The sequence below is a fragment of the Cyprinodon tularosa genome, unplaced genomic scaffold (assembly GCF_016077235.1).
Source record: "Cyprinodon tularosa strain WSP-4 unplaced genomic scaffold, ASM1607723v1 ctg201, whole genome shotgun sequence".
Classification (NCBI taxonomy): Eukaryota; Metazoa; Chordata; class Actinopteri; order Cyprinodontiformes; family Cyprinodontidae; genus Cyprinodon; species Cyprinodon tularosa.
This window is the reverse complement of record NW_024038739.1, coordinates 792,307-820,080: the sequence shown is the minus strand read 5'-3', so window position 1 is coordinate 820,080 and position 27,774 is coordinate 792,307. Positions and strand designations below refer to the sequence as shown.

The window sequence follows — 27,774 nt, the reverse complement described above, 5'->3', positions numbered from 1 at the left end:
GAAAATTGGTTTGATCATGTGAAATACATGTATTTATAGAGCAAAAATAAACCGGTTATAACAACTGGAACAGTAACAAAAAATAAAAAATAAATGGATAAGACCTACTTTTAGTGAACAGCTTTGAATAAAGAATATACAAATACTTTTAAGGCTATTTTCACATTTTTAACCTAGGTATCCAGACAATATGGGATGATCTGGAGACCTGGAACGTGTGAAGAGTGGTGAGAACAGCAGAAAGGATCATTGGGGCTCCTCTTCCCTCCATTAAATACATTTACTTCAATCCTTTTAAACAGAACACAACTCAATATACTACCGCATTTTGCAAAAATCAATATCAATGCATGCATATCAATGACTTTTGCACCAGGTCTTGGTGTCTGGTCTGGTTTTCCTTTTCTCCTACATTGTTTAGATTTACATCAATGCTGCATTTTATAAATGTAAATGTTCATTTCACTGCTATATGCATGGAAATTTCATTTTGAATGCACTCTGTATATACAAAATGACAATAAAGCTTTTTGTTTTTTCTGTGGTTGATGCATGGACCTTTGACTGTTTACATTTGTTTATTTTAACAAGCACCAAAATATATTGCACAAATAGAATACATGACAACACGTGGTTTTACCAGTGTGGAAAACAGTTTTGCTTTTTGTTGTTTGTTTGTTGTTTAACACAAACAATAGACCTCACCATGTCAGGAAAGAAACACGATGAGAACTCTTATTTCTCTAAACAGTTCTGTCATTTTTAGTCAAATGAAGACTGAAACCTAAAGTGATTTCTGAAAAATAAAGAAAAACAATCAGGAGAAGCTGCATGGTGGTGTGTGTTTGTTAGTGAGGGGTTAGTTCCCGGCAGCAGCAGTGACTCATCCAACTGTCTGGTTTCGTGATGTAATCAAGGTGTGGCCGAGCGTCACGCAGGTGAAAGAAGAATAAACCCAACAAAGACAGGGTCTTCAGTCTTCATGGTCTCTGACACAATAAATAGGCTACATCGTAGTTTTACACCTGTTCTTGGTTATATTTTCCTCTTAAAATGTTAAATTCTCCTAAATAATAATTTTCTGAACATATATGTGGAATAAATAAAAGGAAAATTATTCTTGTCTTTCTACTGGAAGTCTATGAATAGAAAACAGCTTGTAAAAAGCTTATTTGGGAAACAGAGTATGGTCCCTGTCAATAATAACATAGTGGTGGTGGGGCATGAAGCAGACCCCACGCTGGGTGGGGTCGCGCCAAGCAGGGCGGAGCCTGGCTGAGGTGACGCTCCTTTCACTCACTTTTTTGTTCAGAGCTCTGTCGTCAAGCAACATTTGCAGAAGGACACCGGGCTGGGATTATCTGAAAAGCTTATTTTTTTTCTGTTTCCTAAAGGTAAGACTAACTAATTATATGTTTTTTCTTACGCGTTTTCTTTTCTCCAAGCGGCTCCCAGCGTGCGTCTTTTTCCGTCTCACTCTTTGTTTGTGCGTGTGCGCATTTAATTCAGCCTTCATTCTGTTTTTTCTGTGTGTGTGTCCGTGGTTTAGTTTACAAAAAAAAATTTTTTGTGTATTTTTGAACCGTAATACCACAACTCTGTCTCTGTTGGTCAGAAATATAGCTTCTATATAGTTGAAGTTCATTTCCGCATACCTCAAAGTACTGCGATCCAGTCCTGTGGAGCTCACTTAGACCACAGGTTATTTAACGACGCTGATAGTAGTTTATTTCTTTTTTAGTTCCTTGGATACCCAAGAGCTGATTCTAAAAACTGAATATATACATTTTATTTGTCCTCATCCGTCTAAATCTCTATGTCCCTTAATTCATGCGCTTTTGTTTGTTCGCGTCCATAAGTGGCAGGTGAGAGTCAGTCTGCCCTACCCCTGCGGGGGGGGGGCAGAAGTTCATTTGCTTCATTTGTTTTCTTGCAATAATCTGGTAAGGAAATATAGTTCAGAGGGTCAGTTATGATGAACATAACTGGGTATGTTAGATAGGTGGTAGGAAAAAGTTCAGTTGATTTTTTTTAATGCTTTTTTTCTCCAAAGTCAAACTTAAGGAAGTCTAGTTCGATATCAAGAGCGTTATTGTGTAATCTTCTCGGCCCTCTAGCTGAGAGTTTATTGGATTAGACAACGTTTGAAAGAAGACACCACACTAAACCCACCTCTTCATCTATCACTGCCTTTTTTGGTTTCCAATGACAGACTTAATGTGTCGTTTTAAAGGGGATTTTGATCAGTGTTGTTTCAGATTATATTTTAACACCTTTTTTATCCGTGTAAGAAGATGGAAAAATTATCCATCCATCTTTTTCCGCTTGTCCGGGGTCGGGTCGTTTCAGTAGGGAGGCCCAGATGACTCTCTCCCCAGCCACTTGGGCCAGGCCCTCCCTGGGGTTCCACCTTATCATGGTGGAGGGGTTTGAGTGTCCCAATGACCCTAGGAGCTACTCTGTCTGGGGGCTTTAAGCCCCCAAGCAGGATCACCCAAGGCAGACAGGTCCTAGGTGAGGGGCCAGACAAAGAGCAGCTTAAAGACCCCTTATGACGAGCAAAATAAATGGATGTAGCGTTCCCTCACCCGGATGCGGTTAACCTGGGGCCCCACTCTGGAGCCATGCTTGGGCAAGCACCTAGTGATCGGGCTTTTAACCATGGAGCCAAGCCGGGCACAACCCTAAGAGGAAACATGGATGCCCCTTCCAATGGGCTCACCACCTGTAGGAGGGGCCAAAGGGGTCGGGTGCAATGTGTGATGGGTTGCAGTCGAGGGCGGGGACCTTGGCGTTCTGATTCTCAGCTGAAGATGATAAATTATGGGTTCTGTAGAATAAACAGAAAGCATATTTTAGGCAGTTGTGCATTCCTGTTACATCAATAACCTACTTCCACTTCAAACCTAACTATTACATAGCGGTTTGTATTGGTTTGTTTTGTATGTACATTACAGATATGACTCATTGTAATTTATTTTAAAAGGATTTGTATCATGCGCTTTATTGATCTTACTTCTGAAAAGAATTACCTCTGCATTTAACCCATCCCCTTTGGGAACAGTGGGCTGCCATTGTGCAGCGCCCGGGGAGCAGTGTGAGGTTAAGGGTCTTGCATAGAGACCCAGAGTTGCAGTCTGCGGCAGTCTGTCTCAAACCCAGAACCTCAGGATTCAAAGCTCTATGCCTGAACTACTAGGCCGCCACTCCCTTAAAGTCTAAGTTGGGTCTCGAACCAACAACCTCAGAATTGGAAGTCCATGTCTTACAGCTGACGCCAGTAGCGGTGGTGTTAGAAAGTTAGATCATTGCCGGATTACGCCATTGAAATTTGAAGATTTTAAGATATCATCACTATTGATACAGGCTATATACAAAATCTCCAAGACTTGCTAGTGATGCTTTTATTTTTACCCTTTGTGTAGCACCAATTCCCATATCGATGTAAAAGGTTTTAGGATCAATCCACTAAACAATTTAATTCCACAGCCCAATGTTTCCCAACCGTTTATCTGACAAAGCTATTTATAATTTTGTTACCATTTTCATTCTGTCTTATGGTTTAAACTTCTCCCATTTCTAGTGTGAATCGTTGGCAATTATTACAACGCATCTGGATCAGAGCCAGTAGACTGTGTGATATCCTGCTGCGTTTGAACGAACGTTTCCTGCATAGGCTGCTTAATGTGCCAAAGATTGAATAGGGCAGGGTCCTCATGCTTGATACCAATCTGGCTCACAGTCCAGCAGCAGACAGCAGCGTGTTTGGAAAGCTGTTCCCGACCTCCCCCAGGGTAGAGGGTGAAAGGGTAGAGGCAGCAGACCCACAGTGGGTGACTTGTGGTAGATTGTGCTGCTAAATCTGTGGATGCTTGGTGCTAATCCCACCCCCCACCCCCTCATCTAATACCCTGATACTGTCCTACATTAGAGCAAAAGGACAGGAGGTCCCTCAGTTTAGCAATCATTATACTTTTTAAAGGGGATTACTATATGACATATATCCCGACCTTTTGGTTTATGTTTTTTTTTCTGTCCTCTCTTTAGATTTGCCTCTGTCTTTATCCAGTGGTGCTTAACGTTGAACTTTCTTCATGTAAAATTCATTAAACTATATCAAAATGTCCATAAAGTTCCCCAAAATGTGGAGCTTTCAGTTCAAGTTTACTGTTATTTAAAACTCTCATACTTTTTCTTTCCTATTCTTTATTGTTTAATAGGCTGGCAGCATTTGCTTTTAAAATGACAAACTATATTTTATATTTATCATGATCAATAAACAAATAAACGTGTTTGCCAATGAAATTAAATTCATAGAGATTTATTTCATTCATACCGTTTTATTAGTTGTATTTAGCAGATAAAGTGTAATTTAGGTAGCTTTGGATTAGAGAAGGTAATTGGAAGGTTTGCCTGCACGACATAACCTATAACAATTTTTCTTTTGTATATGTCTGGCAGTATAAATATTTGCCTAGTCTTTCAATTTGGTCTTTTTATATTCAGGTCTCACCAAATGTCCATCTATCAATCTTGTATGAATCCAGCAGCTTACCGAAAGCATAGCTGAGTCCTGCTGTTATTCTTCTGGATACATTACTGCTGCTGATCTGTTCATTACCCTGCTGTGAAGAAAGGCTTTTACTTTCCAACTCTAAGAGAGATTTTTCAAAGATGGATGATCTAGTAGGGACAGGCTGTGTCTTTTTTTGCTCCTAGACGTCATCCCTGTCGCTTAATTACAGTTCTGTGACATACTGAGGAAAGTGTGGACAGCTAGGGTGTGGCTGAAAGAAGGACATAAACTAGCAAGCTTCATTTAGTAGATAGACATAAAAAAAATACTGCTTTCACTGCTTTTTTTATTGTTGGAGAAAACGGGAAGCATAAGGTTTGGTTTGCATCATTATACATAAAGCAAATGATAACAGAACTTAGGCAAGCTCAGTTATAATGTGTGAAAACACAGAAGTCTATCCTCTCAGTTAGTGATGTTTAAACTTAAACACTTGGGGAGGAAGAGGAGTAAATGTTTTGATTTCTACTTTATCAAATTACTAATAACAATTGTTTGCTCCATAAACCAATCATGCAGTCAAATTGATCTGTAAATTATTGTAGATGTAAAATAAATGTCTTGCCTATATATATATATATATATATATATATAAACTTACTTACCCACTCTTGCCTTGTTCTGTTTGGGATTTTTTTTTTTTTTTTTTGCCACAGGATATAGATTTTTATATATATGTAAACAAGGCTCATTTAAGTAGACATTTAATTATTAAGGTACCACTGAAAATGTAAAACACTTCTTAATCATTACTTGATCATCTATTTAGTAAAGATTTTATAGTGCAAAAGTAATTACTGAGTGAACACTCTTCAGTATTTGAGCTTGTTATAACTTGATGTTGTTTTTTGGGCTCACTATATGCCTCTGCCTGTGTGTCCTTAACAGCACTCTCCTCTTTCCTTGTGCCTCGAACCTACTTGAAAAATTAATCATCTGTCACATTGCCTCAGCTTTCAGGCACACATTGATGCGTAGTATTTCAGTTTAAGATTAAACTCTCCATACAGAGCTTTGGCCTCTAAATTTGGCTTGTGAACACAGAGTTGTGATGTGTTTCGCTCCTTTTTGTTTGCACCCAGTGGGGAACTCTTGAGTAATTTCCTTTTCACTACATCAGGAGTCAGTGTGACAATGTAGCCACTCTTTTCCTCTCAGTCCCAAACACAGTAACACAGACACTCTCTGTGCTGTCAGTTCATCTTCTCCCCTCCTAGCATTGGCCAAACACCACGGGATGAGACGGCCTATCCTTCCTTTAACATCAAACAGTGGCCTGGAAAACGCTAATCTAATCAAATATCAGCTATGAATTCAGTGTTTAGGTATTCTCCTTGTCTGATGCAGAAGACACTTTTTTTTTTTTCTTTAACTGCCTACGCTGCTCCTTTTAGTCAACTTTATTCCAGTGCAGAATGTGCACTTAATGCTGCTTTTTACTTTTTCCCTCTTCTGTTATTAGGTCTGTGTAATGTGAATCTGGCCTGCGCTCAGCCACCTCCTCCGAGACCTCTCACATTTCCTTTGATTCACAGTGAGATCCCAGAGGGAGTAAACAGCTACGCTCCAGTTTACAGCCACCGTACTATATCCACTGGCCTAATTCGACTCATTAAAGTAGCAGCAGTGAATGGACTGACAGAACAAGGGCCTTCAGCAGTTCTGCTTATTTTTATTCTCTGGCAGCAGTCAACTGTTTTTTTTTTAGTTTTTTTTTTTTAGCCTATTTCCAGATAACGTGAAGAAGGGCAGTTTACGCCATATTAGGATGAATGCATGTCAGTTTGCATGTTGCAGAAGGAAACGGTCATATGTTTCCTATTCTTTCTCTTTAGGCTTTATATGGGGTTGAGCCTGATGTTGCAAGCGGCTGGTTTCTATGCCCTAAATATTACGGACACTCAATAAAATACAAAAAATATGCCCTCAAAACTGTCTTCCTCTTTATCTGGGTTTATAGAAGCTACCAAAAATTCTCAGCTGTTTCATGGTAATTAGAAGCAACCCAGCTTCTCTAAACAAACTTCCTTTCTCAGATTAGACTGTCTCCCAGCTTTAGTGAAACAGATAAGGTTGACCGCTACTTCCTGTCGCTCACTACATTTAATCCATTAGCTGTTCTCACATCCGCACTTATTGAGTCATAGCATGTTGCAACCTAGTTTACCCTTGCAACCTTTGTAGTGCCTGAACATTTATTGTTGTCCATCTGGGGGGACTCTCATGGTCTGAGGACTTGAGTTAGGTTTTATTCAAAAGAGGTAGCTAATTTCCAAATCTATAAAGAAAAGATGCCATGAGTTATAAGCAATTCAAAATTGGTATAGTTGGTTCTCCATGAATTGATCAAGGCAGGGAAAATCATTAAAGTTTCCACCATATTTCATCATTTACTAATCACTTTAAGATTTGAATGAATTATTCTTGCTGTATCATCGTGGAGTAAAACAAAAAAATCAGTATGTGTGTGTGTGTGTTTAAAAGATGCAGTAAATTATAAAGTAATTAGAAATGCACTGAAGCAAAAAAAAAAAAAACAAGTAATACAGATATTGAATAGAATAGAACAGCATAGAAAATCCCGTAATTGTCCCACAATGAGGAAACTGGTGTTTATAGCAGCAATGTGTCTGCAATCATATGCATTAGATGCTCATTATCTGGTTAAAGTAGCAGAACAAGGGCTTCACATTAATAAATCTAACCAAATATAACCAAAGCAGAGGAAGCATGTCCATTCTAATAGGCACTAAAATGGTTTAAACAGAATGTTGAACTTTTAACCCTTCCTATAGTGTGTTTGAAATTGACTCCAATGATGGCCAGGATTAACGTATGAAAATGACACCCTACATTGGACACAACCTACATTGAAAAGTAAGGAGGATTTGAGGCTGTTACTGGATGTCTCTTAAACCCCTGTGGGATGTAGGCATTAAGGCACGGAGACAAAAAAAACAGTATTAGAATGTGTTTCCTTCAAAGGTGGTTTTCATGATGTGTGGGGGGGGGGGGGGGGGGGGGGCTGTGCTGCATAGTTCAATGACTCAGATAGTACAAGAAGCTTTACAGATGTGTGCTGGAATAATCTGCTGTATTAGCCCGTCAACCCAAACATAATACCAGATGGGATCAAATTTTTGTTTTTTAAACAACAAATGCCTGATCTTATCTTATAGGATATGTTGGGTGATAAGTGACAACATACCCCATGTCAGGTATTTGTAAATATATTTTTATGTTGTTGAGCATAGTGGAAATGCCCACTGTCATGTTTGTTCATATAAACTGTCAAGAAACATGTTTCACTATGTATTGAATTTCTTCTGCTCAATTCCAAAAAAAACAGGAGCGGTAATAAAGAGTTGTTAAGAGGTTGTTTCCTCCTTTATGAACATGCTGATCTCTGGTAGCCTATTTGGCCGCTGGCCTGTGAGTAAGCCAAATGAAATTCAGTTTTCTTATCTGGCTGTTGGCCTAAATATGAATAAGCATATTTCCGAAAACTTTGACTCTATTAGATTTGTGGTCTCTTAATGCTCTTAAGCAGGTGTTTAAAGCCTACCAGAGAGGAGCAACATCTCTGAGATGTTTTATTTACCACCCTGCCTGCCAAAAAGGATTAAACCTAAACAGGAGATCAGTACAAACTCTGTGCAGCTTGTTTGAAACCTCTGGATATGATTGGAATATGAGCAGAGTTTATCCCAGGGCCCCGTGAGTCTTTTTTCCCCTGACCTGATTTATTTCTGCTTTTATACAAAGAGGAGCTCAAGCCAGCAAAGTTACAATCTGCCGGGATGGTTTTCATTTCCAAACATCCTTGTTTAGCAACTTCGAACCTAAACAAGTGGGAGATTTAGGAAATGTAGCTGTTCCTTGTTCACCTTCACCCACACAGTCCTCCACCACACCCTTATTGAGAACCTGTTTTTGCTGTGTGACACACCCTGTTTCAGATGCCTGTGGATGTGGGCAGGACTGTATGTTCACATCACTGTCACCAATGACAGCAGCCTTACTCATCCCTTTTGTCACACCAGAGACGTCCTCCCCTTATCTGATAGTTTCAGCAGTTTTTTGACATGACTGGTTAGTCAGAAGTGGATAAATGAAAAACAGTGGAAAAAGCATAAAGGAGGGTTTGCAGTGGAAGCTTTGCAGTCTGACATATCGAGTATGTGGTGTTAGCGTGGAATGTCACACTAGTGTTTCAGTTGGAAAGTGTCCACGCCTGCTTTGTCTGTTGCAACTTGCTCTCTGGCAGCTTTTCACTGATGCACATTCCTGGTTTTACTGTGAATGCTTTCTGTGGAAGAAGCCTCCTGAAGTCATCTTGTTGCCCAACAAGATGGGTGGGAGGCGCCTGGTGTGAAATGCTGGTTTCTCCCAGAGCTGGGCCCCTGTGTTACTGTTACTGTGTCAGTGTGGGTGGACAGTAGTAAAGAGCAATACACTGCGAGGACAATGAAGGCATCACTTATTAACCAGAGGAGGGTAAAGTCCAGTCTGAAGTTCAAGATACGACTAAGCATTTAACCAGAAACTGCCTGATAAGACTCGAAACTTGGCAGCATGAGGACATAGACAGATTTTACATCCAGTTTTACAATTATTTTTAATTTAAACTGATACAATTTTAATATAGAAGTGTCTTATCACCTTTCATAATGGTTTAGGAATTAAAAAAGAAAGAAATTGGGTTACCATACAGGGAGTAGCTCTTATCGAAAAAAACAAACAAAATGTCCTAGACGAGAGACATGAGATTGGCCAGGAGATAAAACAAAACAGAGCCCTGTATGTTGGCAAGATTATCGGCAGGGCGTGTCACTAGACTGTAACAGTTGACTGAACCCGCTGCCTCAGGAGCAACAAAGCAGCACAAATGCTGTCTCTGATTTTTCAGGAAAGAAAAAAAAAAGACGCTGTCCAAAACGGTGTTTAACATTCAGATGTTAAACACAGCTCTGAAAAATGCAGGGAAGATGACGGGTGTATGATTATTTTTTTATATATCCGACGAAAAGCCGCGCCTATTAGTTAGAAAGGTGAAGGTGGATGTTGACTGTAAAAGCAGTTGTATGTAGATACCTGGTGAGTCAGTGCATCATGTAGCTGCAAGTAGAGACAGTCCTCAGGGGCAGTGCCAGATTCACTGCAGCTGAAACTCGTAGAGCTGCTCATGTGAAGGTGAACGGAGATAAAGAAACATGTTGAGACATTACGAGACTATCAGGTTTATGTAAAAGTATTTTTCTTCTAAAGCTGGGAGAAACGCGTTCAATGCAATTTAAAAACCAATGAAAGAAACATGCAAACATATTGGAGTTAACAGAGATAAATAAGCTGGGGTTATATATATTGGAGTCACTTCAGACTCATGTTAATAAGCTGCACTTAAAAGATAATTCCAACTTATTTTCTCAAGTTACAACCACATACGTCAGTCGGTTTTATTGGGCCTGATTAGGGTGATAGGAAAATGATACACAGGGTCAAAGGCAGTTAAAAATTTTTAATGCTTGTGTGCATCCCCTCTACAGCGCTACCCCTCAATAAAATCCAGTGCAGCTAGCTGCTTCGTGAGGTCTTTTAATTAGGAAACATTGTCCACCTGTGTGTAATGTAATCTAATTATACATGCAAGGTTTGTTGAAGAGTTTTAAACCAAAGCCAGCAGTAATACTAGACGGGCAGCAAGAAAGATGCTGTTTAAAGCGGCTTTATAACTCTGTACATTCAATAAAGTGCATTTCAGCTCATCATTTGAAATTACAAAGACACAATTTCCAAAACATGGCCGTCCAGCTTTGCTGAGAGGTTCGGCCAGGAAAGCGTTGATCAAAGAAGCAGCCAACAGATCTGTGGTTAAACTGGAGAAGCTGCTGTGATCCACAAGACAGGTGGGAAAACTGTTAGTGGGACCAAAGATTGCAGATATCTGTTGTAGACTTGACTGAGCTTGGCCTACTTTACAATATTAATATTTTACAGTAATGAGAAAGGGCAATGAATACAGTCTCTTGATGGAAGAGACAAACACCCAAAATATTAGGGCTCATTGATTTTCCCAAAAAAAATTTTTTTTCCAAACCCCAAAAAATTATTTAGATTTTTCCTTTTATTTACCACAATTATGTCGATTTATTGTTTTCATGGCCTTGAAGGCTTTCTTGTCCAGAGTCAATAGTACAAGGCTTTACTTTTGCGTGGAAAATTGCTTATTTCCACTCGTATGCATGGATCTGCTAACTACAACTCTCTCTTTTATTTTGTGTGGCAGCAAACCAACTTGAACTGTACCTCCACCTGAAGAGCTGGAGTGAAAAAGTCTGTAGTTGCTCTGTTAAATGTAATTAGACCAAAATTGCAAATCTGCTATTTGAAAATTGAGTTGTTGTTTTTTTATTGCGTTTATGGTGCAAAAGCAATTAATTGTCCAGCCTTTCTAAATATTTATAGTTGCATCTATAGGTAGTTTTATGAAGTATTTTCTCAGGTGGGGCTTAACTCTGATACACACACAGCATAGAATATTTTCAGATGGTTTTATCGTCCTTTTAGTTTACAATAGGATGTTTTTTTCCCTCTAATTCCAGTTAAAAATATCAGAAATGAGTCTGCTAAATGGTATGATGGCACAGCGCTATAGAAAGGGGCAATGGTGGTCTATTGGTTTTAAGAGTTGGACCTTCAAAATCCCCTGTTTAAAAAAAAGACTACTACTCTGGTTCCATCAGAAACAGAACCCCAGGTGCAAAAAGCTGCTCATTGCTACTTAATTGATTAGTTAAATTCAGAGAACAAATTTATTTTGAATTTAAAATCACAATGACGAAGGTAAAAGTGCATTTTCGGCTAAAAAGAAAGGCTTTATTCCCTGTACTTTACTCACTGCTGCCCTGATCTTGTTTTGATGGCTCACTTTCTACTAACGTAGCAGCTCTACATTATGTACTTTTGCCAGGGCTTCTTTTATTTGTTATAATAATGGATGATTCACATGAATGCCTATTGCTGCAGTAAAACCGCAGGTCCCACTGCAGCTTCAGGGATGGATCTTTTTATTTTTTTTAAGCTATTGTCTTGTTCTTTGAAATCTTTGTATACTTCAAGTCCATCTTTAGTGCTTGTGAAACATGCACACAATGTGGCCCAGCAATTTGCCTAACAAAGCGTCCTGTAACAGCTAAACATCTGAAAGCACTTGAAAGCAGCACAGTGTACGCATTGTGCCTTTTAGTCATGTGTCACAGGCAATGGCAGGCAGCTATTGTAAATGCAGATTTGTTTTTAAGGGAGTTTCTGTGGTGAATGTCATCCGAGCTGCAGAAATGTGGCTAAAACATTTCCATGCACGTCCCAATAGTCTCTGTTTACTCTGGAAAATAAAGACATTGCACTAGAGATTCTAGTGCACAAAGTGAAAATATTAAAATTGATCAATAAATCGTGGGCTCAAGCTATATTCTAATGCAATGTGTTACAAACAGGTGCATTGATGTTATTACAAAATGCATACATGTCTATAGATGCTGTATCTTGTTTAAGTAATGATTGCTAATGCAGTTTGGTGGTTGATTATCAGGGAAGTAAGATGATGTTCTGAGGTTTAGAGCAAACAAACAACATAAACTTGCAGCCTGGAGAGATGCAAACATAAAATTACACAACTCAAGCTGTTGATTATATGAAGATATTTTAAAGCCAAACATATGGGATATTAAGTGCTTTGTTTTTTGTGGGCTGAGGCGATGGCGCACTGTATATGCAAATGCTCCAGGGTTCACCAGAACCTAAACTTGACCAGCGAGTTGATGATTGTCATACTTCACCAGGAGGCTGCTCTCATGCTGTTTGGGTGGGGACCTGGGGTTAAAGGTCGGCATGAAGAATTTCTGACGTGCAGCTGTCTCTCCGCCCATTTTGCCCTCCCTCCTCCTGAAACCACGCTGCCGCTGCTGCTGCTGCTGCTTTCGCTGCTGCTGCTGCTGCTGCTTTGTGTTGTCGTTTTCAGGTCAGAGTGCCTGGCTGCAGGGTAGGAGGGTCCAGCTCAGGATCTGTCACGCTGGCAGATGAGAAAGCAAAATGACAGGGCTTGTGCAAGGAGGCAGAGAGCGTGCCAGAATGTTTAGTAATTGGTGAAAGATCAGCGCGCAGTCAGATGTTTTATCATTTGGATTAAGGATATTCCTGGGAAATCATTGCTGTATTTCTCTACATATTTCAGGTTTGTTCCATCGTTGCTCCTTTGATAACAAGAGACAAGGATGGCGATGCAAAGTAAGTGATGCAGCTCCTATTTTATTCATTTCTCTGCAATGATCCCATTTTGTACTGTTATGATCATGTTTATATTTTCAATGCATGTTTCTGTAATTAAGCATAATGTTGAATTTTATTTCGCCCCCCTTCGCTCACTTGTACATCTATTTAACAATACATGAAGTGTTTAATCCTTTTTTTTTTTCCATATGCAAAATTAATTAGCACCTTTCAACATCACAGCCCAACAACATGCTGCAGCTCTTAGAGATTTATCACTTTCACCAATTTAAAGCTGATTAAAATATAAATGCTGAGCATTTTATAGTCAATATTTGATCTCATGCCAGTATGTACGATATTTCCAGGTCCTAGATGATTAAATGGGATCATTGCCAGAAATAATTTCAACACAGAACTAAATGTAAATGGGATAAAAAAACGGTTTATCAATAGAATTGAGTTAATTAACTTGATAACTTGATGTAATATTTATACCCTTTATCTCTAATGTGCTGTATGTACTAATGACAATCTATTTTGCAAGGGAAGGTTTGTTAAACTTCAATATAGGTTAATGCAATAAAAGGATAAACTGTGGATATTTTCGACAATAAAGAATATCCAACATGCTAGTTTGACAGATTTTATGTTTTTGGTCTTAAGTTAACTGGCTAAAAAAAGGTTAAAAAGAATAAACTAAAGATTTCAGAATGACTCACTTAGATTAAAATCCTGTGGTCCAAAAAGGATTATTTCTTTAATGCCTATAATAATAGTTTTGAATAGAAAGAAAATGTACATTTTTTACACACATTTTTCACCAGATGGTTCTTAAAATGTGGAAATGCACTGTCATTGTTTCTGACCTTCATTTATGTTTTTTGTCTTGTCAGTGGGTGAGATGGATCGGGGCAGGGTAAAGGTTCAAGAGTGGCAGGAGACGATGTACGGGCTGGACTCTGGCATCCAGTCTGGAGCCACCACCTATAGAGACGACGATGGCGAGTACACAACTTCCACACGCTATGTCAAAACCACCACCATCTCCAGGGAGGAGCCTGGTGAGGCAAATAATTTAACTTACCAGTTTTCTGTAAATGAGTCTCTCTTTATGATTATATTGATCACCATTTTCCTTCTTTCCAGACCTGGAAAGCCAGTTGACGCTGAGCAGAACACAGCGGGTTCGGGCTGCAATGTTCCCGGAAACACTGGAGGAAGGCACCACCATCCTGTCGACCCAGACAGACCCAGCCCAGATGACCAATGTGCAGCGGCTGGCCGAGCCATCACAGATGCTCAAACAGGCCATCATCCACCTGATCAACTACCAAGATGATGCCGAGTTGGCCACAAGGGCCATCCCAGAGCTTACTAAACTTCTCAATGATGAAGATCAGGTAATGAACATGAAGACATGCACCCTTACGTTTATGCAAAATCAAACTAGCTAGGCTAAAATATAGTTGCACAAGAATTGCAGAAATTATGAATTTTTTAATAACATTTTTTTTTATCATGAAAGTATTTTAGCTATCATTTCAATAATAAAATACAAACGCCCCCCTCCCTAACTGTCAATCCTTTGGACAGGTGGTGGTCGGCAAGGCGGCACAGATTGTGAACCAGCTCACCCGTCAGGAGGCCTCGCGGCGTGCCCTCATGCAGTCCCCTCAGATTGTGGCGGCGGTGGTCCGGGCCATGCAGAACACAAACGACATGGAGACGACCAAGGCCACAGCCAGTATCCTCCACAACCTGTCCCACCAGAGGGAGGGTCTGCTGGGCATCTTCAAGTCAGGAGGGATCCCCGCTCTTGTCCGTATGCTCAGGTACCGCCTCCTCAATGTCGCCTTCTGCTTAATTTATTGCTCTGTCACTGGGTATTTAAGTCATTGGTTCTGGAACGATGAAAAGTTTGCCATATTCTAGATTTTATGCAAATATACTTTTAAATAAGATTTGCTACCTTCTTAATTTACTCACCTATAGCCTTTCGTGTGCTCCATTTTGTTAAGTTTTGTTAAAGCCAACGATGTTTTGTTCCAACAATAGATTTTTAACCCCTTTCTGCTGCACTAACATAGGTTAAGCTGCCATAACAATTTGACGGCACATCACCTGAATAATCAGAGCTTTATAATTTTTCTATGGATATATCCATCTCAACACATGCAGCTGTAGTATTTCTTGTTTTATATCATGTCTTGCTCTTCATAATGTATTTTCCCCGATGTGCCTGGCTGACCTTGCTACGATTAAATGAGTCTCATTGATTGTTTGGCTCACAGTACGTGGTGTTAAAAGTGAATCATACACGATTAACCTTTACAGTAAAATTATTCTGCCCTTCAATAAACGTAGTTCAGTTCTCTCAATGTTGTCAACTCGAATGACGATGGTTGTTTGTTTTACAAGTCTCCCACACCCTGAGGTTATGTAAGGACAACTGGCAGAGCCGGTGACCCAACAAAAATCGGTTGTCGTTTGTTCACAGACAATGAGTCAGATGTTTAAAACTTTGTAAATGACACAGCAGTGTTGCATGTCAAAACTTCTCTAGAATTATACAGTACCATACATGCTTTTAAGATAATAGAGAATAAAAAAAAAAAAATGATCATGGGAGAAACTTTCTGTACCAACTTTAGTTTCACTCTTGTGCACCAGGGCAGAAAAGGCCATGAATTGCTGGGTCCCATGCAGATTTCAGTAACAGACTATCACATTATTGTTCTGATTAATAAGTGGAAGCAATTTTCTTATATTTTTTTATTCATTTTATGAATGAATAAACATTTTATGTAGATGAAAATATGGGTGGCTCTAATTTAAGTCCTGTAAAAAGGTTGAACTAGAACTTAATTCTATGATAAATTTCCCTCGTGATGCTAATGAATTTGTCTCCATTATGTCTTAATAGGACTTAAACAGACATTCCTTTGTGATTATATAGTTACAGGACATTTGGTCAACTAGAACTTAGAAAGATATAGTCATAATGCCAATTTTTTCTGTAATCATACACTTTTTTTTTTCCTTGTCTTGTTCAGCTCTCCTATGGAGTCTGTGCTCTTCTATGCCATCACCACACTTCACAACCTGCTGCTGCACCAGGAGGGAGCCAAAATGGCTGTGCGTCTGGCTGATGGACTGCAGAGGATGATCCCACTGCTAAAGAAGAGGAACCCCAAGTTCCTGGCCATCACCACGGACTGCCTGCAGCTGCTGTCCTACGGCAACCAGGAGAGCAAGGTGTGTGTCTGTTTTTGGGACATTCTGTGTTCTTGCAGATGAGACACATACTTGGAGTGCTGCCAAATACTGCAGTGGGAAGATGTGTTTTTGTTGGGTGTGGCATGTGAACCGAGCTGTTTAGGTGCTGGCATGGTGATGTTATGGGTGCAGTTATATTGTTAACGATTAGAGTAATGGGGAAACTGTCGGAAATATTGGTAATCTGCCCGGAGAAGCTATGGCTTTGTGATGTCTGAGTTAATACCCTCTGGGTGAAGATTAAATGAATTTAGGGTAGTCTATTTATTATTAACATTGTGTCTGTGATTAACAGCTAATAATCCTCGCCAATGGTGGTCCAGAGGGTCTTGTTGATATCATGAAAAACAACAGCTATGAGAAGCTGCTGTGGACCACCAGCCGTGTCCTCAAAGTCCTCTCTGTGTGCCCCAGCAACAAACCAGCCATTGTAGAAGCTGGTATGTAATTTGTTTTGTATGTGAGAGAACACACCTGTCTGAGCAGAGGAGTTATGGGGTGCATTTTTATTTTTTGCTGTACTGAGGCCCCAACACACAGGGCCTCAGTTTATAAGATGTTGTTGGGAGCTGAGGGGTTTTCTTCTGTCTCCTCAGGTGGAATGCAGGCTTTGGGAAAACACCTGCAGGGCGGCAGCCAGCGTTTGGTACAGAACTGCCTGTGGACTCTCAGGAACCTGTCAGACGCTGCAACTAAGCAGGTCTGAATTCCTTTCTCAAACAACCAATTTTTTTTTTTTTTTTATCTGGCACACAACTAATCTGAAGTGGATTTTTCTTTTTCTCTCCAGGAAGGAGTTGATAACCTGCTGCAACTTCTGGTGGGGCTCCTCTCCTCACAGGACCTCAACATGCTCACCTGTGCCACCGGCATCCTGTCCAACCTCACATGCAACAACAGCAACAACAAATCTCTGGTCACCCAGAGCAACGGAGTAGAGGCGCTGATCCATGCCATACTGCGTGCTCCAGAGAAGGAGGATGTGACTGAGCCGGCAGTTTGCGCTCTGCGGCATCTGACTTCGCGACACCAGCATGCCGAGCTGGCGCAGCACGCTGTGAGGAATAGCTACGGCATCCCGGCTATCGTCAAGCTGCTCAACCAGCCCTACTACTGGCCCATCATCAAGGTAGAGATATGGATTTAAAAGGACAGAAGGCTGAAATTCAAATTGGTGCAAAGTGTGTTGGTTAAGGGAAGGTGCCACCAGGAAAATAGAAAATGATTTAATGTGGAGTGGTTTAAAGAAAAAAAAAAAGAAAGGAAAACGGGAGTAAAGGAACTCCAAGGTAAATGCTGGAATAGATGAACCAAGAGTATCCAGAAGGTCAAAGTGCTGCTCAGCCTGAAGGAGCATATCTGAAGGAAATGTTTCAATTAAAAACAGAACCAAAAAGTGCTATTTTTAACTTTTATTTTCACACCAATTATGGATATCTTCTGCTAAAAATGTCTTTCCAGTAGTTGATTTTTAATCCCCCCATCTACAGGCTTCTGCTGGCTTAATCCGTAACCTGGCCTTGTGCCCAGAGAACCAGGCCCCCATCAGAGATGCAGGAGGCATCCCTCGTCTGGTTAACCTGCTGCTTAAGGCCCACCAGGATGCTCAGAAACACGATTCCTCCAACCAGCAGACATACCAGGTACCTAATGGCCGCTTCTGGCTTTCACTATCATGTAATGTACCAAATCTTGTTTTTCCACGAATAATGTTTTGGTTTTAAATGGCAGGACGGTGTGAGGATGGAGGAGATTGTGGAGGGTTGCACAGGAGCTTTGCACATCCTAGCAAGAGATCCCATCAACAGAGATGAAATTGCTCACTTAGATACCATTCCCCTCTTTGTTCAGGTAAAAAAATAATAATAATCAAGGTCACGTCTCATTCTAGCAGTATGATCATCTAATGTTAAAACATTACCGTAGTTCTTGCACAAATGAATTTAATTTAACCTGTATGCTGCACACGTTTTCCTACATTTCTGTTTTATAGCTCAGTAAGAATTCTGATGTTTTTATCAAATATAAAAGCAATAATTCCTCTCCTGTTGCAAATTGATTAGTAGTTATAATTATTAGTTATCTTTGACATTTATTGGGCTAGCTGACAGGCAGTGTACAGCAACACATTTAAAGGGGATGATCCAGCCCTACTCTTCAACCCTGCATATCAAAATAGCCTTTATTGAGATGCAGAAACTTTTTAAAGTGTTTGGGGTCAGTCTGCCAATATTGGTAATATTGGCAGATGACTACTGTTTATTTTACTTATGTAATAGATGGCCATCTCTTATCTTCTCCTCTAAATTTCTCCTCTCTTCCTGCAGCTCCTCTACTCTCCAGTGGACAATATAAAGCGTGTGGCGGCAGGTGTTCTGTGTGAAATGTCCCAGGACAAAAATTCAGCCGAGTTGATCGACGCAGAGGGAGCATCAGCTCCCCTGATGGAGCTACTTCACTCCAACAATGAGGGCATCGGTAGGCTGCCTAGATATCCCGGTCCAATTAGCCCATCATCATGTTGCTATGAATCATAATTGGAGAGAAAGGAAATCAATTTATGGAAGTGCAGAACTTACTGTGAGAGCAGTTTCCCGGTATCTGGCTTCAACTTAGTATTTCCAGCATTACTTCTCCTGAACATTTCACTGACACATAGAAAGCTACCATTAGTGTTATTCTAGTTTATTCTTTAAGATATTTTTGTTTTTAGAGATTTTGCATAACTGTTAGTAATTATTTGCTCAACTATACAAAAACATTTACTTGCTGAGAAATAAGTCTAAAAATATTTTTTCTTATTTTTTTGAGTCTTGTAAGTTTTCAGCTCATTTAATCTTTTCCTAGTTGAGATGCTAAACTAAGACATGAGGTTAGTAGCTGGTGGTCTGAGGGGAATCTTTACACCTGCTCTTCACAAAGCTAATTTGTATAACTTTCCAACAGCTAAATTCATGCTATTTGTAAATAATTTATATATATATATATATATATATATCCCGGCCCGGACCGCATGGACCCCTAAATAATAAAGTGTGACCCGTCTCTGTGATCACAAATTGTACACAGCCATTTATAATAACAGGGGCATTGAAGAGCATTGCCTCACACTCTAATCCAGCTATAAATTCACAGAAGGTTTGCCTTATTGCTTTAAAAAAATACTTTTATCTGGATATTTTTGAATCAGTTGATTTTTTTTTAAGACGTAGAGTTAATAAATAAGAAAATATAAATAAGTTTCATTCATGCTCTAACTCTGATACCCATATTTTTTTCTTTTATACCTGTGACCGCACCTGTGACATAATATGTTTGGGTTTTTTTCTACCCGTAGATGTACCGTACGTTTTATACGGGTACCCAACACGGTGCAATAAAAAACATGATAATTTGAGGTTCCGACTTAAAAAGTTCAGAGCACCTTTACAAGAATCTTAATATGACTGCCTCCTGTATACGAAATGAACAGAAAACTTATTTTAAAAACATTGGTTCCTAAACCAGCTGCAGATACAGTGAAATCTACTTGTGTGGAGATTTTCTACTTCAGCCCTTAGACTTTACCAGGATGTATTAATAATGGTAGCCTAGTCACTAAATAAAAATACATTCCATTCAATGCTGGAAAGTGTTATCAATCTGTAGCACTGGTTAAATGATCTATCATTTTATATAAATCTAAACTTTTGTTTTTCCTTTCCTTAGCAGACTGTTTACTCGCACAGCAGCATTTATGCTGTTGAACTTATCCTAAAATGGGCTAAATTCAAACCAGATTGTTTACATGCATTGTGTATCAGATAAACCGCTCATATTCCTGTTTTTGTTGGAGAGCAGAAATTCTGTTGATGACTCATGTCCAAATTATGTCCCCCTGCGGCACTGCAGTGACTGAGCTCATTCAAAACTCTAATTACGTCCACATCCCTCAAAACATTAAGGGCTATCTGGGGGTTTTCCCCCCATCAAACCAAAAGTTACATGTCCTGTGAAGCAGAACTTTGATCATTTATTTTGTATGAAAAGGGCTAGTAAAGTAAGAATAGTTTTTCTTTTTTGTCTTTTAAGATACCGGTATATTTTTCTTTTTAGCATTATATGCAGGTCATCTTTTATAGTGGGGCAATAAAGAACCACTTCAATTTTAATCAACTCTAAAAGTTTATCATTTGGGAAAGTTCCATGTGGGGTAAAAGGCGAAGTTATGACCTCTGAATTACCACACAGTAAGTCAGAGGTGGTGGTCAGGATGGAGGAGAAATTAACCAGACTAGAGACTATTACTGCAAGTCAGACCAATTACCTCCAGATGCTAACCTCAGATAAGGGCGCAACTAAAACGGAACAAAGTATACCAAGATAAAGAGCCTGACAACTTTAATGCCTTGCCACCCCTTTTACTTTTAAACTTTATTTCCTTAATTTTTATATTTCATACAAAAACCAAGCTTCAGTTTTAACAGGCCTATTCTTTTCATTTAGGGAGATTACTCCACTGATCTCTATTTATTCACTGGATTGCTGATAGCCTGTTGGTAGTACAGGGTAGAAGTGAAGCCACCGGCCGCCATATTGGTAATCCCTAGTTTGACCGGTCGCAATGTAAACAATATTTGTACTACAGCATCGAACAATGATTATGTTCTTATTTATGATAAATTCATCACTTTGACACACACTTGCTGTTTCAAAGCATAAGTAGATTACTGAACTTATAATTAAAGAAATAGGCACATCACATTGCATAGTAATTGTGAAGTCAATAAAATCATTTAATATAACCTATTATTCGAAGACATCACAACAAAATGAATGTGTTAATGGAGCATAATAATACAGATGTGCCAAAAGTACTAAATTGATGTACAAGTAATATACATATTACATCATCATATTACATATGATTTCAAGATTTTACATCAAGACAGTTACATGTCTGCTAATGCTTTAGTCTTTTCCTATTTGCAAATTATGCATGCATGATGGCATATACTTTTATGCTGTCTGTGCATTAGCCTTTAAAATTTTTTGATTTTTTTTTTTCTTTTGTTAATATAACATGCAATATATTTCAGCACATGGCTTTTTCAAATAAGAAATACAACAAAGGCTACAAAAACAGCAGCGTCATCCACTTTTACTTTCCATTTACTCTTTCTATTTGTAACGTTAGACAAAATGTCAATAGCTAACTCGGTCAATATTGTTGAGTCAGTGCGAGATAGCCAGACTAATGTTACTCTACTTACTATACTATGAGATACATTGGCGTCTATATGGATTCTCTTGGTTAGTACATCCACTAACTAGGAAATTACCTTTGAAAAGTCTTCCCACAGCTAGCAAACTGCTTGTTTTTGCAGTCAAATGCTTCACACACAGATCATTTTCTGACTTGTCTCTGTAAAAGTGCGGAGTACCTAGATGGCGGCAAGTGACTTCACTTTTTTCAGGCAATCAGCAATCCAGTGCATAAATATAGATCAGTGGATTACACCCACAAAGTGGTTCCTTTAAGACATGAGGTGCCCTCTAAACTTTTGCAAAGGCATTCTTGATGTTTGTTCCAGTGTTATATTTATGGATCATCGGCCATTAACTTTTTTCTTTCCTCTCCAGCTACCTACGCTGCTGCTGTTCTCTTCCGCATCTCTGAGGATAAGACCCCTGATTACAAGAAGCGAGTCTCTGTGGAGCTCACGCATTCCTTGTTCAAACATGACCCAGAAGCCTGGGAGACGGTAGGTGGCGCCCTCTCCTGTCTGAATTTCACAATCCAAGACCTTATTATATTGAGAGCTGTCTTTTTATTGTGCTTAAAAAATTGTAACTGACCATTGCCTTTGATGTGGCAGGCTCACAACACAATCGTTGAAGGAAACTTTCAAGATGGTGAGTTTTCACTAACATGTTAGCACTATACAAACACTGCACCTGTCAGCCCACTGATGGAAATTTGCTGTAGTGATTAGGGCAGGGGACACTTTTATTTCTCTAGATATCTAAAACACTCAAACTTTTGTTCCCCTTAATGTTTCCTTTGTGTATAGAAGTGCACAAAGGTTCTCTGGGCTCTGACTTTCCTACGTTCAAACCGCATGCGATAGAAGCAGCAAAAAGCTTCTGCTGCTTCATTTTTTATGCTTGAACACATTAAGGTCCAACGCGCCTCAGGTGCATCTTTGAAGCACCTGAAGCGTCTCCAGTAAAGTGTGTAAAGATACGTATGATGCATCTGCTCCTCCCTAGTTCAATGGCAGAGAGCGGCTTTGCTATATATTTACTCTGATCAGTGGGTAAAAAGTAGTTTTAACATGTTTTTAAGTGAGAAAGTCCACCTCAAAACATAATTTGTGCAGTCAGTTCATCAAGATTACAATTCTGCCTTAAAATATTATTTGGCTGTCGGACCAGCACGAAACCCCCTTGGCAGTGCTCTGTCGCTGAAAATTCCCTTCAACAGCAGCCTCTCGTCGGCTCGCGTCTTGGGGTCTCCGCTACTGTTCGTGGTGGCTGGAAGGCTTTTTTTCATGGACATAATCCAAACTACAGGCGCCCAAATAATAAAAGGACATTTTGCCGGCAGGTTTTGACATTTTAAGTTAGTTTAGATGTTAAACTGTTTCAGAGGAGTGATCATAATGACTTACATCATCAGCGCTGTTTCTGTCTCCCTGCCAGCTCCCAAATGATTGGTTGATGTTGCACATTGAGCGGCAAAAGTAAAATCTTTCGCCTCAGGTGTTCAGAATCTCATGGGGTGCTGCTTTGATGCGTCAAGATGCATGCGTCAAGACTTTCCTGATGCTCGAAACATGCTGAAGGACCATTTAATGTGCCTTGATGCATATCAACAATTTACTTTTTGCATGTAAACTAGCAGCTTCTGCTGCCTCTATCGAGTGCGGTCTGAACGTAGCATTAGACTTACAACTTTTCAAGTTCATTCAGACAAAGTTCTGATTTAATAGACACAACTCTACATGTTTCTCTTGAACTCTGCTCCTTCTTACACTTTTCTTTCCATTGCTTTAGTCTCTTTCCTAAACAAATTATATCTACTATAAATTGATTTAGAGATGAGATTAACAGTGTGCCTGTGACAACTAACAAATTCAATGTGGTAATCCCCTGCAGAAATAGATGGTGGTTTCCAGGGCTATGGATACCCAGCTGAAATGCCAATGGACAGCATGAATGGACATATGATGTCGGAGGATTTTCAGGGTGGCGCGGCATATGACAGATACCCTGATCATTATTAACGGTTAGTATTGTGATGACCTCTTAAGAAAGAGTCAAAGATTCTGACGTTTTTGAGTTTAGGGGCAGAAGAAGTTCCCTTTGCAGTTTGCTGCAAGCAGTGAAGGAGACAAACGTGGAACAGGGTGCTCTGATTAAAATGACTAAAATGTACTTTTCTGGCATATGTATACAAAAAGCTTTATGTAAATTATGACCTAGATCTGCTTTGGGAGGATTGATCATTAGATTTTATTTTTCAAATAATAAAAACTGAAAATGTAGACTGTGGTAAAAGATCACACACCCTATTTTTTTACAGCCAGAGCTGTGATGAAAGGATTTAAATCAAGTCCGCTAGTTTATAATTGCTTTCTTACACTCGTGCTTTACAGAGACAATTCAACTAGATCATACAGTCAGATTGGTTTAAAGTTTTCTAAGAAAGAACAGCTGATTGCATTGACTCATTGACTAGAAAGTAGCTATCTGTCATTGAGATTAATTTAATTTACATTAGAGCTTCTAACTTCTGGATTAAAACTACAATGTTTATCAGATGTAATCTGGGAAACGGCCTGTAACCAATGGTTCTGAAAATGTATTGCTTATTATGAAGTAGGCCTACTTTTTTAACAAAGTTCTGATTCAACAATGTTTATATGGGGGATGGAGAATCATCCCCATATAAACTGTTACATGGGGATGATTCCCAATTTATCAGATTTTGGAATAAGATTTTATTTTGACTTATTAAAGTAGATTAAAAATATAATAAGGCTAAAACAATTAATCAGATTAGTCGTCATTAATCGATTATTGAAATAATCGTCAAATAATTTAGTAATTGATTAATCGTTAACTGGAGCATAGAGACTCTAAAACATGCCTTTAGCTGACAGACCAACCCACTTAGATCAGTAATTATATAAAAATTGTAAAATTAGTAAACATTTTGCATTTAAGTTTAAAAAAACTTTTTCATCTGTTAATGTTCTATCCAGAACATATAGAAAAGTTTTAACTTTGCCTGGCGTAAAAAGTCTTCTTTTAGGAACCTTTGAAAAAACAGATCATTAATCAATGAATCAAAAAAATTATTGACAGATTAGTCGATTTGCAAAATGTTAGTTGCAGCCCTAACCTAAATACAATTGAAACAATTATATTTAATACAAAAAGGTTTTCTGATTAGAGTTGCTTGGTTTCCCAATATTTTATCTGCTTTTTGCATGAGCAATACAAAATAATTTGATCCCAATGCTAGGTTGCTGTGATGCTTTAAATTTGAATTATGATAAAACAATTTTTTCTATAAGCTGAGGCCTAGGCAAATATGTTGTCATGACAATTATTAAAATAGTTTGAATTGCCTGTATTGGGTACTGGTATGTTTTGGGGTTATTTTCGTTAATGTGTTGTAGTATCTACAAGGGCCTCACAATGTTGGTAAAATATCAGTGTATAGAATGAGATTCCAATGTCGAATGTGCTGACCTCTTTCTCATCCTAACCGTGTTCCCTTCACTTTCTATGGAAATGTTGGAACTCACTGATATATACAACAGATTTATTTTAAGAAACTTCTGTCTGGAGCAGATTGGTGCAAAGTGTCGAAACTGTTCATCAACCCTCCTTCATCTTCTCTTTCTGCTGCCCAACAGGATGAGGAACGAGAAGAGGTGGAGGCAGACGACCTACAGTGGGATTTAGTGGCGAGGCAGATTGCATTCACCGGTAGAGATAACTCCCTCTGCTCTCCACCTTCTGTAAAATATGCAATGAGAGTTTGGGACTCACAACTTTAACAGGGCTCAACTTTGTGTTTTATATGAAAAAGTATGATTTTTTTTTTTTTTTTATAATGGAAGCTTTTAAGTTTTTGTTAAAAACCTTATAGAAATGTGTGCATGCGAGTGCGTGTGTTTATGCTTCTGGGTGGGTGTTCTATGCCAAAGAGATTTTAATTTTGTGATCATAATCATGTAGCCTCTTTATTTTTATTTTAAAAAATTAACTAGAGAATATTTGAGAAACCTGCATAGTGCACCTACTCACTACTGCTTTAGGCCTTTCTTTTTTTTTCTCTCTTGGTACACAGTCTGTACTGTCATCATTCTCCCACTGTGAGCCAGATATTGATTACATTAACATGTTCTTTAGGTGAGAATTCAATCAGGCAGAGCCGTTGCCCATCATGTAATCAGCTGTTGTGATTTTACTAGAATTGGAGATATTTTTCTTTTATTTTTCTGATGTTTTTTATAAGTTGTTCACTTTGATAACTTCACCATATACCCTCCAGTAATTTAGCAGTCTTTAATGTTTTGCAAGTGAAGTTTAAAAGGAAACTGATGTGTAGCTGTGGACCACAGCCTGTGGTTAAAATCACAACAACGGGGGTTTTTGGAGAGAAGATGGAGTCCGGATGGCATCGCAGCTGCCAGCGTACTACTGACAGGGAAATCTTTCTATTTCATAAAGAGTTTTTACTGAGATTTTGTTTAATAAAAATAAAGAATATATCAAAACTTCTGTAATTTCCATGTTTTGTTTTTGTTTTTTTCCCAAGATATGACTAAAATTTACATTTTAATCTTTCTTAATTTGGTCAAATACAATATTATTTACAATGTCAATATAAACACATTAAAAGCCTCAGAAACCCACAAGAATTCCCTGCACAAACTTGCATAACCATTACAGGTGTTTATAATTCCTCTAATAGAATGGTTTAGAAGTATTTCTATTTAAAAATAAACACACAAAACCTGTAGCATCAGTTAGTGAAAAATGCTGTAATCATATACTGCAGTGTAAATGAAAATAATATGTTTAAAAGTAAAAAAAGTTATTGAATAAAATTATATTGCCATTAATATTATTCTCCAGCCCATGTTCCCCATAACATGATGTGTGATGCTCTCACTAGATCCATAATTAATCGTTTGGGGTAGTAATAAAAGAAAATGCATGTTTTTTTCAGTTTTGTCTGCAAAATGTGGCTTCTTTATAAAGTGTAAAGTTTGCAACAACATGAGTAATGCATAAATGTTCCCATAGATGGGGAAATTCAGCTGTGACTAAGGCTAGACATAAGACTTGTACTCAGAACTAATATGAAAAGAAACAGCATTTTTACGTGGATATGTAGCACAAAAAGTTTGTTACTAGAGGTATTCAACTTCCCAATGGCATCCTATGCTTCTTGCTTTATTATGGGAGGCCTTAATGATGATCTGCATGTATATAATAGACAAAATGCTACCAATGTTGGTAGCTTTGCCATGAATAGTGTGCAATCCCAAAGGTAGTATACCAAATTAAATGAAAGGTTTTACTGTTACATTTCTGTGGATACCATTTCAATTAGAGATGAATGGAGATATCATTGCAGATAAGGCAGTGACATGTAGGTAAATGTAATTAAGAAAGAAATTAAAAGAATTGGGGTGCCATTTTTAATAGAGACTGCCAGAAGGTACAGAGATGAGATCCTTGGTGCGGCCATATGCTGGTGCAGTTGGCCCTGGCTTCCTCCTAATGCAGGACAATGGTAGACCTCATGAGGCTGGACTGTGTCAGCAGTTCCTCCAAGCTGAGGGCATTGAAGCGATGGACGGGCCTGACCTGAATCCAGCTGAGTACATCTGGAACATCATGTTGCACCACAGACTGTCCAATAGCTGGTGGATGCCCAGTGTGTCGCAGTGACTTCTTGTTGCAGCCGGGCGATTGGGGTAGTCATGGATCTCTGACCCCTGGTCACCACCAACCCATCCAAGTTCCTAACCAATTTTCCCTGCTCAGTGATGCACCCACAGAGACACCAGGTACCACTGTCAAATGTTTACCGGGGAACATAATGACTGACTTCACATTGTATATGAAATTTCTGGCTAATTAAGGATCATGTTAAATACAGTAAGATTTTTATTAACGTTGGTGGTAATGACACCCGGTTACGCCGATCGGAGGTCACTAAGATTAGTGTTGCTTTGGTGCGCGAGTTTGCTAAAACAACGTCCGTGATCCGGTCTGCGGTCACCTACAGTTTCGGAGAGGTGCAGCAGAGTGTCTGCGGTGTCTGTCGACCTGGTTTCTGAGTATAAATCAGCCTTAACAGCCTCTCAGTCCAGGTCTGGGAAGAGATCCCTCAGAACATCCATCATCTCATCAGGAGGATTCCCAAGTGCTGTAGGGAGGTCATACAGGCACATGGAGGCCACACACAATACTGAGCCTCATTTTGACTTGTTTTAAGGACATTACATCAAAGTTGGCTCAGCCTATAGTATTTTTCGACTTTAATTTCTTGTGTGACCCCAAATTCAGGCATCCAATAGTTAGTCAATTTATTTACACTGATACTTTTTGTGTTATTTTGTTGTCAGAACATTCAAATT

At 39.0% G+C, this 27,774-nt stretch overlaps 1 protein-coding gene across 1 annotated transcript; it reads left to right on the top strand.

Moving 5' to 3' along the window:
* The first annotated feature begins 1,241 nt into the window (after positions 1-1,241).
* On the top strand, positions 1,242-25,908 carry jupa (junction plakoglobin a). Its single transcript, XM_038284704.1, has 16 exons — positions 1,242-1,394; positions 12,810-12,862; positions 13,741-13,908; positions 13,994-14,247; positions 14,441-14,679; positions 15,901-16,102; positions 16,419-16,563; positions 16,720-16,823; positions 16,914-17,252; positions 17,614-17,766; positions 17,855-17,974; positions 18,451-18,601; positions 21,746-21,867; positions 21,982-22,018; positions 23,264-23,393; positions 25,033-25,908. Exons 2-15 carry the CDS (start codon positions 12,850-12,852, stop codon positions 23,389-23,391), a joined length of 2,175 nt encoding a protein of 724 aa, XP_038140632.1. The 5' UTR covers positions 1,242-1,394; positions 12,810-12,849; the 3' UTR covers positions 23,392-23,393; positions 25,033-25,908.
* Positions 25,909-27,774: the final 1,866 nt, after the last annotated feature.

Excerpts from the sequence above, each read along its gene's own strand:
- jupa (XM_038284704.1), top strand. Across the intron at positions 14,248-14,440 it reads TTCTCAATGATGAAGATCAG|GTGGTGGTCGGCAAGGCGGC; the intron begins GTAATGAACATG and ends TCCTTTGGACAG. Across the intron at positions 16,824-16,913 it reads CAGACGCTGCAACTAAGCAG|GAAGGAGTTGATAACCTGCT; the intron begins GTCTGAATTCCT and ends TTTTCTCTCCAG.